The 19,034-nt window shown below is 43.1% G+C and overlaps 4 protein-coding genes across 4 annotated transcripts in view; 3 read left to right on the forward strand and 1 right to left on the reverse strand.

The window, feature by feature from the left end:
- The first annotated feature begins 4,137 nt into the window (after positions 1 to 4,137).
- LOC128710214 (ATP synthase lipid-binding protein, mitochondrial-like) lies at positions 4,138 to 4,761 on the forward strand. The gene is made up of 3 exons (XM_053805258.1): positions 4,138 to 4,185; positions 4,318 to 4,522; positions 4,598 to 4,761. The coding sequence occupies exons 1-3, from the start codon at positions 4,138 to 4,140 to the stop codon at positions 4,759 to 4,761; spliced, it is 417 nt and encodes a 138-aa protein (XP_053661233.1).
- Positions 4,762 to 5,526: 765 nt separating this feature from the next.
- On the forward strand, positions 5,527 to 7,559 carry LOC128719243 (protein FAM98B). The gene is made up of 4 exons (XM_053812865.1): positions 5,527 to 5,573; positions 5,646 to 6,633; positions 6,875 to 7,130; positions 7,196 to 7,559. Exons 1-4 carry the CDS (start codon positions 5,527 to 5,529, stop codon positions 7,510 to 7,512), a joined length of 1,608 nt encoding a protein of 535 aa, XP_053668840.1. The 3' UTR covers positions 7,513 to 7,559.
- Positions 7,560 to 8,200: 641 nt separating this feature from the next.
- Positions 8,201 to 10,367, forward strand: LOC128719242 (BUD13 homolog). Its single transcript, XM_053812864.1, has 3 exons — positions 8,201 to 8,310; positions 8,389 to 9,927; positions 10,004 to 10,367. Exons 1-3 carry the CDS (start codon positions 8,201 to 8,203, stop codon positions 10,365 to 10,367), a joined length of 2,013 nt encoding a protein of 670 aa, XP_053668839.1.
- A 1,609-nt stretch (positions 10,368 to 11,976) lies between these two features.
- The window catches only part of LOC128719004 (neuromodulin), a 64,856-nt gene continuing 57,798 nt past the window's right edge, over positions 11,977 to 19,034 (reverse strand). Inside the window, exons 3-4 of the mRNA XM_053812625.1 lie at positions 12,206 to 12,324; positions 11,977 to 12,099 (exon numbers count right to left, since the gene is read on the reverse strand). Coding sequence (XP_053668600.1) covers positions 11,977 to 12,099; positions 12,206 to 12,324 — 242 coding nt within the window. The remainder of the gene's footprint in view (positions 12,100 to 12,205; positions 12,325 to 19,034) is intronic.

A 19,034-nucleotide genomic window follows, 5' to 3' on the forward strand; every position in this document is an offset into this window, starting at 1 on the left:
TGCTTCGTTCCTTGCCGCACACGATAGCGCGTTGAGGAGTTTGTAGTTGGCCATTTTTTCTTCATTATTTTGCACCTTAAAATTAGAGAACCTGGTACATGGATACCGTTTTTTTTTTGTACAATCGGTTCCATGGCCCCATTTTCAGAAGATTAGATAAATCTGTTCACATCACGAAACACAGCCTGGAATTACCGGAATGTGAAAAATAAGACTAGTTTTAGCTGCGGAAATTAGTGCTGCCCACTGTTTTTAGGGTTTCTTGTCCACTTCAATACGCAATGTCGGTGTCTGGACATCAACCATTCATGTTTCTGCCACATCGGGTACCTCTCTAGTGCCAAAGGTGTTTTTTTACTTGCAGTTGCAATAACTTTTCTCTAGTTCGAAATACTAACCATTGGCTAAGATTGACCAAAATATTAAGTGTATTATTGTAATCACTCTCAATAAAAGAACCTTTGCTACCTACCCAGCAAAACAAAACTCAAAAATCTCTCCGCCAACTTCGATTCGCACAAAATCGATTTGCTTAGAAGACGACTGAAAACACCCCCCAAAACTAGGGAGGATTGCATTCGGTCGAAAATAATAAACCGCACAACAGCGTAAAGAAAAACATCCTCCTTCGTTCGGCTGCACGATAGTTGAAGAAGAAAAACCGGGCCCCCGCTGCACAAACAAAGCAAAAGGAGAAATGCTATTTCTCTCTAGCCACTGCTAACGAAGCCTTGGTTGTTCGTCTGCTGCAGTGCAAAATGTCTTCCATCTCTTACTTCAAATGTCTTCCTACTTCAAAGGAAAAACACACACACTCACACGGGCGGCGTGATATTTCGTGAAAGAGAGCTGTGTGTTTTTGTTCAAACGGCAACTACCCGTCTAGGCTGATTCGTTTTATTCCGGTGCTAATGCTAAACTAGATGCGTGTAATGGGAAGGGTATCCGCAATGTAGATCAAAGATTTCATTTCATATTTAAACTCTTGAACCCGCCGCCTGGCCACCGAATATGTAAAACGCCCGGCCGATTTGGCATTCAATAAACGGTACACGACACGCGATACCATATCCAGTTTTGCTTATTTAGTAAAGTTGTTTGTGTTTTACTATCAATCGCCTCGTTTATCTTATTCGTTTACGCGATTCAGTAAGCTGTGCACGGCCATATCCTATCTATTGCGGAACCCTGTAAATAGTGATGAAAGCAACAGCAGCAGCATAAAGAAGTGCAAGAGACAGTTGCACAAGCAGGCGGATGATGAAGACGAGACATCCGATGCACACATCATGACGGCGTGCTATGCTTGTTGTGTTTATGAACATGCGTGCGCGTGTGTGTTTGTTTCATGCGTTTGTACTTTTTTTCTGCATGAATGACATTGCCGAACGGATGCATCCACCGTTACGAACACCACGCGTTTTGTCTCTTTGTACCCCTCGTCGTACTTGTATGCGTATGCACCTACACAATGATGCAGAGGTCGGGAATGACTAGTATTGTGTAATTTCTTTGCATTCGTTTCCACAGGTTTTTTGCCGTTGGCTTGGTTGCAAGTTTTTTATGGTGGCTTTCGGTTCTACATTGGTTTCTTCGGGTCTAAAACTAACGCATAACCTCCAAGGAAAGAATGACGTAGAGGAAGAGAAAGGAAAGACCTCCGCTGTTGCTGACTTTAGGCCGCCCGCGTGTGTGTGGTGAATTGAAATCATCCATTCCAAGGTCCTTTTTTGTTTCGCTTTTCTTGTCTATTGCCGTGCCTTCAACGTGAAGGAGCACCTCCTGTCCGTTGTACACCGCGCGTACTACCACAATATTTTCACGCTTGCTGGATCTTCTCTTCTACTCGAACGTGCAGCATGGACAATGTTCGGGGAGGTGACTATGAATATCTCCGGTATGGTGAATTCGTGCGAAAAGGTCACAACATTGATACGAAACAATTGTCATTTTATCGCGCTTAGGCAAATGTGTCCACATAACTAATAAAAAAAACCCTCCAAGGTACATTTAGCATGTTGATACCTTTGTGTGGATACATTCACGCGTGTGATGGCGATAATTTAGCATTACTTGATTAGTGAGAAAACAGAGAAACACATATAGCATCGATGCACACTTTCTCTCTCTCGCATGCACACACACACACACACACACCGGCACAACATTGGACAGAGAAGCACTGTCAAGTGAGTGAGCGATGGCTGCCGTTGTTGCACAAAACCATAAAATAAACAGCGTTTTCGTCATTTCTGTTCATTTTGTTGCACATCTGCTGGAGAGTTTTCGAACAATTGAATAAAAGACCCTTCTACGACGTTTACAAAAGGGATGAACACATTTTTTTGTGATTTTTTTTTGCGGAAGGACAAATGACACAATAGCTAGGCGGTGTGATTAGAATAATACCGGCCGCCAAATAATGCTCCATGGGTCACATGAACAGGCGACTTTCCACTGTTTGTGAAACGTACCCTCAATTATTATTCTCACACAGTCCCAAACTGATTTGCTGGAATGATTTCTTACTTTCACGCGTTGCCGTTTTGACGCGTTGTACTTCACTGCACTTAAACAGGGTTGAATAGAAACTAACACCAATATCACCTGCGCTCGTTCGCTTCCCACCCGAATTTCACTAGAATCGCTTATCTTTCCGATGCGCTTCTCGCCTCTCTTTCTCTCTCTCTCTCTTTTGTCGTGTACGAATTATACAACCTAGACACACCACCAACACACGCAGCGAATTTCAAAAGCAGGCTCACAAAACTTCAAGGCTAATATGTGGGTAAATCAGGAAAACCCTTTTCTTCGACGCTACCAACAATCGAAGTAGTGAAGACATTCGCTCCACCACTCAACGCGTACACGTACAGTTTGACTCTACCACTATTTCGCTTCTCAATACGACGCGCTTTTTACCTTTCGTGTGTCTTTCTAATCCTTTTCTTGTCACACGACCTATGGGAATACAATGCCGCCGTCGTTACCGCAACTTCCCCCCCCTGCTAACTCTCTACAACCAAAACCAATGCGACGGAACTGATTTCTTTGCACTGCAAATGTTTACGCGCTGTCGGAACGTTCCATTAGCATTCAATGCGCCTTATTGGAAAACTAACCTTTGGGAAAGAATAATGAAACGATGCGTTGCTTTGCGCGGAACTACTTTTTGTCACACAGCGCTTTTTGTTTTGGCACAGAACCGAACAGGAACAGGAGAAGATCGAAAACACAGGGCTCGACGAAAGAGAAATGCAAAATGGAGTCGTTCCGCGGAGCGCATACTGTGCGCCGTTGTGGTCCTACGATTATGACTTTGAGAATACGTGAAAATAACCGAGCGATGCAATTTCGAACATTTTTATTTTTAAAATTCATAAAACTGATTCAGCTGTAGTTTATAAATTTTAATTGTGTTTTACTGGATGGTGTAAATAGTCCAAAACCACTATGCTCTGTCGGATACCACATGTCAAATGGTTCAGCAGCGTTCAGCAGTGCATTTAAAAAGCACGTTGCGATGAAACTAGTCACTTTTCAGGAAAAAACTTAACATTTTGTTTGTAGAGATAGGCTTCTGAAGCATCTGGAGCGAAACCGTGCATCTTTAAACGTTTTTCACACCTTACAAGTGTTATACAGTATTTAAAAAAAACTTTGTCACATAATTTGCAAGGCGATTCATTGGAATTCTTCGGCTGCTTTTATGCTGATTCGCGGTTGCTTCATTGCTAATGCGGAACAAATTCAGCACATTCAAGGAAATCAATTGTCATTCGAAGTGGAAGCTTGCCGGTTTGTGCACGCATAGATCTTTGCGAAGAAATTCATACGAACAGATTTTTCGACCACAGCAGGCAACGAAGCACTTGAAACAGGTACGATTTGTTTCATTGCTCGTACGTGGCACAACGAAGAAGCCGCTGATTTTATAAGCCAACAATCATAGTTAGCTCTGCTAATCAATTGTTGGGACTTGGTTTTGTACGGTAGAGTGTTAGTTTCCGCTTTGAAACAACAGTGTATACGCTGTTCCTTCCGCTGTTAGCTTCAGCTCAAGTAATCGGATCCTCTTTGTTGTCCATTTTGCAGATCTTTCTGGTACCAGCGGCAACAAACTTGAAAAGCGTCATCATGCTTGCATCATCAACAGCACGTATGGCCTTAACTTCTCGTAGCCTGGTAAGTAGCAACAAATGTTGACCAAAACGCAGTCAGGAAGTTGCCTTCTGCAGTTAAACTTAAAACAAAAGTCCTCGCAGTTTTATGGATTGTTAAAATACTGTTTCATGTACCATTGTTATCGTATTACAGATGCTCAATGCAGCCAGCGCACGTTTCCAGCCAATATGCAGCACCATTTACGCTCCGCACCAGCCACTTACTGACCGGAATATAGTTTCTGCGGTTATGGTGCCGCAGGTTCGCTCGTTCCAGTCCACAATGGCCCGGCGTGATATTGATTCTGCTGCCAAGTTCATCGGAGCAGGTGCTGCCACGGTAGGAGTTGCCGGATCGGGTAAGTTTGGACAAATAAAGTTACGTGACTCGATTACGGCATTAAATGACATTGTTTTTCTCACAAAACAATCAGGAGCTGGAATCGGAACCGTTTTCGGATCTCTGATTGTCGGATATGCTAGAAACCCATCGCTGAAGCAGCAACTGTTCTCCTACGCCATTCTTGGATTCGCCCTGTCCGAAGCCATGGGTCTGTTTTGTTTGATGATGGCTTTTCTTCTATTGTTTGCATTTTAAAACGCTTATCTATATGAAGTCAGAGAAAGTATAGCCGCAGCCATAGTAGAGATTTTCCCGTAGCAATGAAAATGGCTGCAAGGAGTTCTTCGTCTTTCCATATAGAGCGTGCTTTTTGATGGTATTATGCATAATAAATGATTCGCATGAAATGAAGGATTCAACAATTGTAAATGAAATTTGGAATAAAATGAGAAATCGGTTGCACATGAAACATCTTCAAAGGTTTGGTGATGTAAAAACAATAATCAAATGGAACCGGCTTCGTGCATTAGCGTCGCTTGCAGCTCCCAACCAGTGGCGTTTCAGTTTCTATAGAGAGTCTGAGAACTATTAGAACTCCACTTTTTTTAAGGTGGCAAGCTCTTGAAATAGTTTTTGGTGCTTGTTTCCAAGGCCAACATAATGATAATCGTAGTCGGATTTTAAATTTGCTTGAAATAGTATTGCTCACGATGTTTTTCTGTGAAATATAAACAAAAACAACAACACGTTTGACAACCATCATTTTCCCGTCCCAGCGGCAGCGAACGATAAAATATCCCCGAGAGATTTTCTTCTTCCGAGGTACAAGGAAAGCATCTGTTTATCCCCAAGGCTGGTGGATACTTTTACATCGACCACATTTCTCCTCAACAACGTACCATCTTTGCCACATTCTTTGAGTTCCAATCTTCACAGTTCGCGATAAAAGCATTCCCATCCGTACGGTTGCAAAAGCCGGCTTTTTGTTCCAGCTCTCTCAGTATCACGTCGGTGGTGGCCATGGAGGCGGATGAAGCACAACTAATCTACGAATTGCGAAATGTTGGGTGAGTATTTGAAGCATCGATGACTAATCCAGTGCATCGACAGTAATCCAATCATCCTATCCTTGTGGTTAGGTATGATGGGCCATTCCTCGATCAGAACTATGCGTCTACGGCAATTTTTGCGGGTCCCCAGAGTGGCGAGTTTCAGGACATTGTTATTTGGCTGACGGAGGAAATAAGAGTGCTTGGCAAGCTGGACGAAAGAGTCGGCAAAAGCGACGATGCGAATTCGTTTGTGTTGGAGCTGTCGGCGTTTTTGAAGGAGCTCACATGTCCGTACTCTAGTTTAACATCCGGCCATGTGTCCGATCGGTTGCAGACGCTGGAATCGAAGCTGCTGCTGTTGGATTATCTTATCAACGAGCTAATGGCATTTAAAATGCTAGAGTCACTGAAACCGAAGGAAAAATCCACTGTCATTACGCTTCACGAATCGCCTACCGCCGCAGCGCTGAAGGACATTTGCATAACGCTCGGTATGGGAAAACCGCCGAACAATGTACCACCGAAAGCACTGTTCGAACGGATCAATACCAGCTTGGATGAAACGATTCGTAAGGCCGGTGAGAATCGCCTCAGCAAACCACTGTTCTGTCCGAAGGAACGTTTGACCGCGGAGCAGTGGTCCAAGCTGGAGAAGCTTCAGAAAGATCTGGACAATGAGTATGATCTGCGAAGAAAGATGCTGCTCACACGGCTGGACGTAACGGTTCAAAGCTTCAAATGGTCGAACCGCGTAAAGGACAAGGAACAGATCATTGCTGAACGGTACGCTGAGAAACGAAAGGTGCTTGACACACTGGAGGCAGGTGGCCGAGATACAGACATTGCGGCGTTGCTAGCCGCTCGAGAAACCCTTGCCATCATCGAGAAGACGAGCAGTGCGTCCGTGCGGAAGAACACGAAAAGTAAAATCCAGCGTCACATTATTGGGCGTGTGCCGGATCGAGGTGGGCGTGCGTACGAACATAACCCACCACCGCTGGAAATGCCATCCTGGCAAACTCAACGCAATACGGGCGGTGGTGGAGGTGGCCGTGGTGGTTTCGGCGGAGGCAGGGTATGTAAAACAATCCATTGTGTTGAGAAACAATTGCATTTCTTTGCAGTATTGCCATGATCAAAATGAACTGTTAACCAATAACTTTTACGTAAGCTTATTGAAAGATAATTTCTTATTAAAATCGTTTACAATTTTGTTTTCAATCGTTTGTGCATCTATTAGGATATTGCTGTGAGTTGGAAAAGGTAAAAAATGCATAAGATACAAAATATTTCTAAACTTTTCCTTTTTTTCACAGGGTGGTGGCCGAGGTGGTGGTGGAGGATTTCAGCAACAGCAGGGAAACTATTCCAACAAGGGCTATAACCAGGGTGGTCAAAGCTATCATCAAGGCGGTCGAGGAGGTGGTGGCGGAGGAGGTTACAATCAGGGTGGTGGAAGTGTTGCCGGGAATGGTACTGGCAATGGTGGCGGTTTCCACCAGGGAGGTGGTGGAGGCCATAACCAGAATCGTGGAAGTCGGGTTCAAGGTGGCTGGTCACAACCTCAACAAGGTTTGTTGCATTGAAATCGAAAGTGTGTTGTTTGTGGTCTTATTCGATTGCATTAAATATTACAGATTACAATCATACCGGCTACGGATCGGGTTCGGGACGTAGTAGCTACAGTGGTAACAGCGATCAGTACAGTAACCATTCTGGGAGCAGTCGTACCAGTTACAATGACCATCGTGGCAGTTACAGCGATCGAGGTTTTGGAGGTGATCGTGGTTATGGTGGTGATCATCGTGGCGGAGGTTACGCTGGTGACCGGGGTGGTAGTGCTGGTGGCTATGGAGACAACCGCAACAACTACGACAATGAGTACAATAGCCGAGGTGGTGGCCGTGGTGGTGGTGGTCGTTCCAATTACAATCGAGGGGGTGGACGACGTTAAGCAGCTTTCATCACGTTCCACAAGCATTTTCAATTCGTTTCCTGGCCATATGTTGAAGCTTGGCGCATTATCCGCATGTTCCGATCATTACCATCAATAAATCAATCTTTTGTTGCCTGATCATCTAATACCTTTGCTTAATCAGGTATGTCTTACTGCTACCGTCATTACAATTATGATCTGTACTGAATTGTAAGTGATCCGTAGGTTTAAGTTCACAATATTAGATCTGTTCCGTGTTACTAGTAGGGTTCGTACAGAGAGAACGAATAAAATTACTGTTTAGAATGTAGGAACGATAGTTTCAAGGTTCGTATTTGGTTATTGAAGTATTTCTGTTACTTATCTTGGACCGTGCAACATGCAGGTCTTTTGCGTCACGACCGTATTATTGCAATATTGCATTTTTTGGTGAAATATATTTCTTAGCAGATTTTATAATAATCTGGATAGATTATTATAACCTAAAATAATTTTCTGCATTACAAATATTTATGAAAAAACACAGCAGGTATAGAGCAATAATTTGGTAGCGACTGTAATCAAGCGAAAATAACTCGCGAAGTTGTTGCTGAAGGGACGCTAAGCTGTCAACTGTCAAAGCAAAAAGCAAACGTAAACAAATATTGCGGCATTTTATTCTGTGCAGCGAATTTTTTAGTAGTAAATTAGCCTGTACTTCCTTGAAATGGCAACCAAAATCGACCAGAAAGAATACCTAAAACGTTACCTTTCCAATGATAAGGACAAGAAAAAGAAAAAGAAGAAAAAGGATAAAAAAGCTGGTAAACCGGGCAAGTAAGTATGGTATGTTTGGGTGGGTAAAGTGTGCCGGATCTTGTTAATGCTTATTTTTTATTGTTTGGGCTTCATCAGCGTCGTTATCGTCGATGATGATTTGGATTTAACGGAACTGCAAAGAAGGATGGATGCCGATGAAACGGATCTGTTCGGTCTCGATGAAGAGGCACCGTTGGTAGTTGGGATTATCGATGAACGACCGCCTGAATTGAGAGCGAAGGAGGATTTCAGCACCACCAAGTGGAAAGCTGTTGCTACAACGGATAGTTTTGATAGTATGTTACAGCAAACGAGCCGAGCGGACAAGTCGCATACGAAACGCAAAAGTGTAAGTCCACCGTCTAGAAGTGTGTCACGACGACAGAGAAAAGATTCGGATGAAAGTCCTCCTAGGAGAAGATCGAAGGAAAGGGAAAAAGGAAAATCAAGGAGAGCAGATTCGGATGAAAGTCCCCCGCGTAAGCTTTCCGTAAGTAAAAGCAATCGGCACAAACATGATTCGGATGAAAGTCCACCTCGGAAGCGAAGGTCTAAAGAAAGGCAAGCACGACGGGAAGATTCTGATACGAGCCCGCCACGCAAGCGTGGCCAAAGAGATGATTCTGACACTAGCCCACCTCGGAAACAGCGTCCAAACGATTCAGATGAGAGCCCTCCCAGGCGAAAAGAAGATAAAGCACCGGAGAGGCGCAAACATCGTCGCGTTTCCGATGAAAGCCCACCAAGACGGCACCGTCAAAAGGAACATTCTGGCAGAACTGAAAGAAGTGATGGGAAACGTGATCAACCATCTACATCCAAGTCACGGCATCGAGCGAATGGTTCTGATGAAAGCCCCCCGCGAAGAAAAGAGTCTTCAAATCGTCGGCGTAATTCCGACGAAAGTCCACCAAGGCGAAATCGTCCAAATGAATCGGAAGGCCGTTCACGAAGAGATGCGGAGAGAAGAGATCATTCAAGGAAAAGTCCCACTAATGGACGTCGTCGTAACGATTCAGATGAAAGTCCTCCCAGACGTAGAGGACATGATGCCAGAGAAAGCTCCTCGCATCGTAATTCTGGTGGCCGACCGCAATCCAAACCGAGTAGAACAACTTCACCTCCGGTGCGCATAAAACTAGAAAGGCACACTTCCGATTCCGACCTTTCCCCTCCGAGAAAGTCGGGAAAACCAACGCGCAAAGATTCGGATGAAAGTCCGCCGCGCAGAAAAGCATCCCAAAGACGCTTTTCAAGAAGCCCCGAGCGACACATAAAGCGGGAATCTTCACAAAGGAAAGATTATCGTGAAATGGAGCAAAGGATTAAGCAGGAACCACGGTCTCCTTCACCACGAAGAAATGAATCGACGAACCGGATGACTAAAACGCTCGATGGCAAGCGTGCCGGATTGCAGGATGCAGCATCACTCCGCGAAGAGAACGAAAAGCATCGAGCAAGAGAACGCGCAGCATTGATGCAAATGTCCGACGATGTTTCTGGTCGCTATGCGGACACGGTGGTACGGGACAAGTCCGGACGTCGACGTGACGTCGAGAAGGAATTACGTGAAGAGCTCACGAAGCGAAAGCACGAAGAAGAGAAAAAGAAAATTTATACCCGCTGGGGTAAAGGGTAATTATTGTAGAAGGGTTTTTTCCTGGATGGGTAATTTTTTATAGGTAATTTTCCTTTCCTTTTGTCATTGCAGCGTGAAACAGGAAGAAGATTATAATGCCAAACTTCAGGAAGCGGCCCGCGAAATGGAGAAACCATTGGCACGGTACGCGGACGATAAGGATCTGGACGAGTACCTTAAGCAGCAGGAACGGGACGGTGATCCAATGTTGGAGTATTTGCGTAACAAACAGAAGGAGGAAAACAGACGCGCCGGGATTCCGGAAAAGCCAATTTATCAGGGCACATTCCCAGACAATCGGTTCGGTTTGCGGCCTGGTTATCGATGGGATGGTGTGGATCGGTCGAACGGGTTTGAGAAGCGTTGGTTCGAGTCAACCAGCAAGAAGAAAGCGGTTGAGGAAGAGGCGTACAAGTACAGCGTGGAAGACATGTAGACGAGGACACGCTGCTGATAAATGGTTTCTCAACGAACGGAACATTTAGTGTAATTTTTTTATGATAGTAATGAAAAGCAAATAACGAACGCCCAATCACACAACGTTGTGGGATTTAAAGCTCAATGTAGTTATGCATTTATTTTGCCTATTGACAGTATTACATTCATGGCGGTGACATTTGTCCTCCACTAGCTTTCCTCACCACGTTTTCCCACGTGCGCGCGTACAAATCGGAGCAAATCGCCACCGTTTTTTTGGTCGCAGGTTTAGATTGGTTTAAAGAAGGGGAAACAACCGTTCAACGCTACGCTGTTTGGCTAGTATGTCCGGTAGCTATGCTTTGGTTTGCCGCCATTTTAACATACAAGCACAGGGCAGCAAGGATTGGAGCTTCGAATGATAAGCTAGCTCCGATGGTACGCTCGATGTACGCGGTAATTTCGTTTCGGTGCGATAATTATCATCTATCCAAACCGTCCGATGGAATGCCTACGAGGGGAGGGAGAAAAAACCGGCACGCTAAAAGTGGGATCCTTGCAAGTTTAAAACATGCTCGCCTTACCGTAGCGCTTTCTTTATTGCAGCTGATCCACTCTACTGGTCAGTGCGAACCATTACACAGCTTCCCAAATGTCCAATAGCCAATAGCTCGTGCCCTGCTTTGTTACGGTTTGCGGTTGTGTGGGGCTGTCTTCTATGAGACAAAATGAAACATCGGGCATTACCAACATGGTTTCGAGACTTGAGTTTTTTTTCGTAATTGTTTTTTTTTTGCTTTCTCTTTGTGTGGGTGTTTGTTTCTTTTTAAAGTGATTATTTAATAGAAATGTTTTTGCCGTGTTTTAGTAATCCATAGTTGTATTTATATCATCTTTCTAATGTTTTGCATTGTATTAGCTTAAAGAGTAAACTTTGTGTATTTTTGTAGTTTTTTTTGTTTGTTAAATGATCTTTCATACTCGTACGTTTCTCTATCGTGTGTGTAATTTATTTTGGGGTGTTTCTTTGCTTCGGTTTACCATTCTAATACGTTTTTCCTTTTCGTCTCTCTACCTGTGCTGTGCTAATCCCACTTTTTCGCCTTTTTGACCACTTTGATACCCTTTTCTGGACTTGTCTTGTTATACATTAGTTGCTAGAAATTCGCACAAACGTTCAGTAGAGGAGCTAGTGAATGTGTAGTGTTTTGTGTTTCTTTGTTTTTTTTACTGTTTGTTGGATCTATTCATTAGGATTGATTTTCTAGTTTTTAATATTCGATTCGATAAAATCGATAAAATTTATAAAATCATAACAAGTGCATTCATCCTCTTTATTTTAAGGTTTATCTGTTTTGTTTTCTTTCTTTTTTTTATTAGATTTATCATTAAATTTCCACAAATTGCGATATACTCGTGGTACGCTGTCTGCACACACATACACACACCAAATATATCCCCTCGCGATCGTTCCCTTCGCCCCGACCGACGTACAGGGAGGATGATAATGGGGGGAATGCCATCACCGCCGGCGATGGATGTGAGGGGACGATCTCGATTTACCAAAAGGGGTTCGTGGCCGACGCTTCGACGCGGGTAAAGTAAGATGTTTGGCGCGCGCCACCCGCTTAGTTTTCGTTCTCCTTCGGTACCTCCTTGCGCACCTTGTGCCCGCGGAAGGAGGCCTGAATTTTGCTGGCCGCTTTGTGCAGCTCCGGATCGTCCATGTCGATGTCCAGCTCTTCGGCGACCTGCGCGTTGGAGTTGTAAAGAGAAATTAATATTTGCAATGTACTACCAGTCAGAAGGTGACACAAGCGATTGCTTAAAGCAATTTACGCTTTGTCGCGTCCGTACCTTTTTGGTAATTTCATCAATGTCCACCTCCTTCTTCTCGTCCTCCTTCGTACCGGCCGTCTTTCTGGCCATGTGGCCACGGAAGCTGGCCTGTATACGTGTTGCGGCGTGGGTCAGCTCTGCGAATGAAACGTCAATCAAAAAAGTTAGCAAACGAAATGACAGCAAAAAAATTAAATTTACGATCAGTTTTTTTTTTTAAATGGATCAGCAATTCGGAATAACAAATGCAAAAGCACTGCTTGGGCACTTGCCCTGCGGTTGCTTCGGGCTGCTGAACAATTGGCCTACATTTTATGTACATGGCAAAGCGTGGGTGTACGTGCAGTGAAAAATCGTTAAATCAATTTCCATTTTCCATTTGATGGATCTCTCGGTCTCTGTTAAACGAAATTTTATTACACGCCACCCATTGCAGAGCCCTGCCCACCGTTAGAGGCTATTTTAAAAGCTTTGGGTGGCTTTGTTCCGCCTCGGTGGTCTGTTTCCTCTTTTCATAGTTTGTGTGGTAGTAAAAAGTGATTGAAAGTTTACTGCGGTAGACTTTTTTCCAGCGTACAAACTATTGTCATTCACTCAATCTTTTGTTTGATTTTTATGATACTTTCTGTGTGGTTTATGTGTTTTGTTACTTTTATGTGGTAATTTTGTTTATATCTTTAATTTTTTAGTTTTGAATCGTTTTTTTCATTTTTTAAGGGTTTTATTTGTGATTTTGCTTTGTTTAAGTTAATAGTTCAAAGTCTTGGTTGGTGTATTCAAATCGAATTATTGTTATCTTGGTTTATTTGTTTTCTTACGTATTTTGTATATATGTGTGTGTATGTGAAATATTTATATATATAGTATGTGTTTTTTACTTGTTTAATTACGTTTTATTAAAGCGTTCAAAGTTGCTTAACGTTGCGTCTTACTTTGTTTAATTTAATTTATCCCCTTCAACCCTTCGCTCTTGTTAATATGTTTGTTAATTAATATTTCTTAATTATTAACGAAACGAAATATTTTTGTAGTTGTTTATCCTTCTTTATTTATTTTTGAATATATTTTTGTTTGTTTCACTCAATAAATGCCCTCCAAAAAAAAAGGGCTTTTAGATTGCTCTGTTATGTTCCGCGAACAATTTATAGCCCAGTGCGTGTCAAAGGGAAAACATTTTGTTATTTTCTTCGTGTGTCGTCAAACGAGCAGCATCATTTTCGCTGCACACCGAAAACACTTGTTACATCACTTGGCCTCCCCTCCCCTCCCCCTTCCCGCATAACGATGGCTCGTTATTGCTGGGGTGGGGGTTTACCATCCGGTTCTCCAATTTCCACTTATCGATCACACAAAACAACCGTTTGCGAAAGCGCGATGAAAAACAACATCAAGAGCGTCCGGACTGGGGGATCTTAAGTGGAAGCAGCCATACTTAAAACCATCCTGGCTCCTTCCCGAACCTTCCAAATGCTCACTAATGCGTACGAGTTGTTTGTGTTTATGGGCGTGCATACGTCGGGATATGGTTGACTGTATTGTGTGTTGCGGCGACAGTTGCCTCGGTTCTTGCGAAGAAAAAGCAGGACGGTATTGGGAAGGTGAGCAGTTCCTTTGCACCATTAATATTACCAACCGAACGGTGGTATTGATTGGTGGGAAATAAATAAAATTCTAAATCCAGCATGCAATAAAAAGATTTACTAAATGGTTGGTCTTCCAAAGGAAACGCTCGTTAATGGTACATAATAGTTCGATAAATGGGTGAAAAATGGAAATAATAATTATTGATACGTTCTGATGGTGATGTTCAAGTATAAAAGAGAATGAAATGCTTATATTAAATGAGTAAGTAGACATTTAGCCCATACGGCTTTGTGCTCGTTTGCGGGACGTTTAGCGACACTCGTGCCATAAACTCAAAGCTGTTTCGTTATTCGAATACCCGCGGGCGACGAATAGGGTCTCGTATTGTGTGCTGCTCTGTTCCAGAAGGCTTCTTCTAACGCATTGCTGACAGACACCAGTCCACCGAAATTTTGTTCCCGTGTGTCCCTTTGCTTACGCGCTGGAACAACACTAAAAGGAACGTTTTGTGAGACGAAAAGCTTAAGGTTTTTTTTTTCACCTCACCTTTTCCCGTTGGTTGCATTAACGTCGAGCAACGATGAAAATGACATGGAAATTAGATTTCTCGGCGATTCTACCGAGACAAGAAAGGTACACCTTCTTATGGCAGTTCCAGAACAGATAAAACACAATCGCGTTGCTCGTTTTGGGCGGGGATGGCTGCATGGCCATTGCTGGCTTCGTTCCGCTTTAGAACTTATTTGTCGGCTAAATTGTGTTGGTACATTTTATTAAAAATTTAAAAATACATGCAAAGGAGTCCCTCCATCGACAATTGCTACGTTTTGCATCTGCCTGCCGGAATCAGACATAAATAAATAAATTTAAAGTTGTTATTTTTAACCAAAACGCCGTTAAGGAAACAACTTTACCCCCGTGAACGACAAGTTTAGCACTAATTTCACTTTAACTTTTGAAACTTTTCCTTTTTTTTCCAAACTTTTTCCTTTATAAACTCGGCGTGTTGATTAAAAGTTTACGTGGGCATGCGAAACGGAGCCAAATAGCTGATGGAGGTGAATTTTTCTTCTGCTAACTTTTGTAACATTGCCCTAATTGGTCCCATTGCGTTTATTTTTTGCTTCTTTCGTGCAAAAGATGATTCTTAATTTAGAGATGCAATTTATTTTTCTACCTCAATTAGAGAGGCAGAGTAAACGATTATTGCCGAGAAGAGGACAATATGTTGTAATTTTTATTTATTCCATTTGCAGGTGTTAAGCATTTTCTGCTAGATATATTGGTTTTTTAAACTTATATCAAATTGTTAGACTTATAATAATTAAACTTATATTAATTGAAGACCCACCACGTCGATGATAATTAAAGATTAGCATTTGGTTCAGCTTTTTGAACGAATTTGGCGATTGAATATCTCTCCATTTCTTCCTTCAAATAAATTGAAGAAGAGGTCCACCCCAAAGGACTGCTTTACGTTTATCGGACCCATCAGGACGTGATAAATGAAGGGCTTCCGGTGACAAACATCACCGTGAGCGATGCCATACTACTCATTCGGCGGAATGTTTCCCAATCATCGTGTCGTGAGTGTGATTTCCCCATTACCTTTTGCGCCGCGCATCGATGGAAATTGAACCACAGCAAATGATATTGTTTATGTCTGCACAATGCTATGGCGCTGCACGTGATGGATGAAATGATGTAAAAACGGTTCGAAAACATGACGGCACGCGAATGTACACGCGGGTGCAACGTAAAGGGGTTTTTTCCCCCCTATAAAGCAGCGCAAGGTACGTGGATCGAGAGATTGAACGTCATTTCCGCAGCTCTGCCTTGCTTTATGGGGATTAAATTTCCTTCATTCTTTAAAAAATGGTGAAACGAACGAGCTTTCATGTGCTGCAGTCGAACGTTGTAGCTGTGTGAGCTGGTGTGCGTGTGTCTGAACCTGCCAGCCAGTGTGGTTTGAGCGAACGAATCGAAATTAAATATTTACACAGAAGTGTAGCAGAAGACCGGTCCTACCAAAAAATATTCCGCCTATCGAACACCGACAGAAGGAACTGTTTTATTTACGAACCCGAAATGTTTACGCTGGGCGAGGAAGTCACCGTGAAGCGACGGAACGGAAGACCGTCGCAGGAATGATAGTTTGTTAAGGCAAAAGTCCTTACGATTCGTCGTGAGTGGCGCAACGGCACGGCCGTCGAGTGAATGTTTTAGTAAAATTACTCACTTCAAGCCGATGGCGGCTACCATATTATCAAGCTGATTGTGTTTGTTTTATCCCTCGCCAAGCAAGCGAAAGGGGTTTGCCATAAGCGATAAAGTCACGATTATGGGTAGAATGGAAATTTGGGTCAAGCAAAGTAGGATTGGCTGCTGGAATTGAGATATTAGGTAACGTACAGTGGAATGCCGTTTATTCGGGTGTCGGATTATCCGTGCTGCTCGACGAATGACAGTTCCAAAGACGATTTGACACGTAAACCGTAAAACTGGTGACGGCAAATAATAGAATCAGCAATAAGAATGATACAATTAGTATCATTCAAGTTAAAAAAATCAGCTTAAAGTTACTTTTGCAATCATAACTTACAAATTAAAGTAAAACTTTCAACAACAGCAACAAAATCTTATACGCGATACTAGCGTTGGGTGAATCTGATTCAGTTTCATGAATCTGAATTAATGTTTGAACTGAATCAATGAATCTGAATCTGTATTGCAAAGAATCATGAATCTTTTAAGATTGATGTTGATGATTGATGATAATGGTTGATTGATGAGTTTACAAAAAATGGGCCCAAAAACCATTTCTCTTTAGGGCTCCCAGGGACATGAACCGCTCTAAGGCTTCATGAATCTTTTGAGAGTCGATTCCTAATATAAAAGACTCCTCACTACTGATTCATATGAATGACTCTTCTCTAAAGATTCATACGAAAGATTTATCTCACAAGATTAATAAAACACAACACTACTCTATACACTAAAACGCGAATAAATATGACCAAAGACAGATGTGTGTATTATCCGTGCTTGTCCACTTATTCGGGGAAAGGTCAACTCCCGTTCAGCACGGATAAACGACAAACCCACTGTATATGTATCTGCACCTTGGTAATTTGTATTACGAATCAATAAAGCACGAAACATGTGCACGCGATAGCATAAAATTCCAAAACCACTGCCATGTGCAAAGCTTCCAGTACATTAACTTCCCTCGAAAGAATAGCGCAAATGCTCCATTATGGCGTATTTATTAGTAGGAGCTATTCTTTTTTAGCTCTCTTTACGCTTTACTCTATACTTCAATAAATGTCAATACTGCAAAACCAACATGGAAGCAACACTGTGCAGGCATCGAACCGGAATGGTTAGATAATGCAGCTCCAGGCTGGGTTGCTTTTTTTACAATCACAAAAGTAAAACAGTTAAGCCTTTTTTTCTTCTTCGCGCTGAACGTGCCTGGACAGGTTTTGCATTTTATGGCGGAAAGATAACAATACCGGTAACCGTTAGGGCCGGTTCATTCCGGGTGACGAAGGACCACCGGTAAAAGTGCGCGATGGAATATTACAAAATTCAAGGAACAGTGGAACCATTTCCAGGGCGGGTAAAAAGTTTTTTAATCTACCGGATCGGATGGGAGTGTTAGCTACGGTGAGATGGTCACAAACAAGTCGAGAAACATAGTACCGGTGATCGATTTTTCATCTTTATTTGCCAAGTTGTGCAGGACTGGTTGCTCACCGAGGTTGAATTATTTTTCGTTTTGTATACCGTAAGGCAAATAATCAAATAAATATTTGCACTCCGTATCAGGAATAATTGTAATATATTGATATTAAGCAGACTAAGCAGATTCACCGTCATCGTAAACCAATCATTCGGCCCACAGCGAATTAATCGATCCCCGGGGTTGATTTATTCCTTAAATCTACAAACCACCAGGCGCCTCCATCGATCAGCCGATCCGGAAGCAATTCGATGTCGAAGAAATCCGTACGGGTTTTGCGTATATAATTCACCATTCCAGCGTGGCCAGTAAGCCGCAAAATAACACCGAACCAGCCATGGTTTGTTTGCGATTGCGGAGAACATGGAATTGAATTACCGCTGAAGCAGAACATATCTTCCACCGGTTTTGTCAGCCCCCGGTTGTGCGACTAATGGTTGAAGGAAGTTTCGATTTCGGATTTCGGACGGTCGGAGCGCTCGCATCCCGGGTTCACTAGTGTAATTGTAAATTGAGGAAGAAATTGGACGACCATTTGTGGCCAGTGTGGATGTGAATTTTGTTTTTCCTCCGGCACTCTCCACAAGCGACGGAAATACCAGTACAAACCGACAATCCCAAATCCTTCCTGTCGAGCGATAGTCCTGGGCGGCCGGGATGTGGAATCAAGTGTGCCAAGGGTAAAACAAAACACAACCGAACAACAACAAACACAATCCAGAACGATGGGCTCGCGCACGAGGCTTAATTCCGGCTAAGCCTTCGGAAAAAAGTTCGGAAAATGCGTAGCGTGGTTTTATTTATTTATCGGTCTGTTATTCGTTTAGACGCAGCCTCCTCCGTGCACAGCAGGGGCCAGCTGGAAGAAAATTGAAAACACGCAGGAAAAAAATGGCCGTCCTGCCGGCGGAATGTGTTCGCACACCGGACGGAGTAGGGTAAATAAATAATTCTAAAATCCAAAATTTAATGATATCGTACTGTTCGACCGGAGATAAAACCGATCGTTCGAATGATAAAAGAAGGTAGTATCCCCTGTAGCAGGGCTTTCGGTTTCAGAACAAGCGGATTTTCCGGCTTCCGATCGTAAAGTTTGATTAGATGTATTTGGCATCGAACAGCTTTGCTGTGCACAACGCCCGAACTCCGATTCCATTAATGAGTTCGCGAACGGTTTCTGGCCTCCACGGTACGGCGGACGCTGCAGAATGGAAATTGATTTTCCAGCTTCCATGCTGATCGTATCGTTTTCTTTAAATTTTCATAATATCGCTTATTAATCCGTACCAGCGCGCCTCGCATCGGCGTGGCGTGTGCCTCGGGCGAGTGTTAATGAAAAGCCGCGCCCGCTCGGTTTCGGATTGGCGAAATTTGGCGGCATTATGCACCGGGAACGAACGGGCTGCTCTTCCGCTGAGAGTCACAAAAGATTATGCTCACGGTGGCGTGACGATGTAAACAGGCGTGGGGTAAATGTTTATCCGCGGCTGGGATTAGATATTGGGTAGTATCGAATGA

This window comes from Anopheles marshallii, chromosome 2 (genome assembly GCF_943734725.1).
Source record: "Anopheles marshallii chromosome 2, idAnoMarsDA_429_01, whole genome shotgun sequence".
NCBI classification, from domain to species: Eukaryota; Metazoa; Arthropoda; class Insecta; order Diptera; family Culicidae; genus Anopheles; species Anopheles marshallii.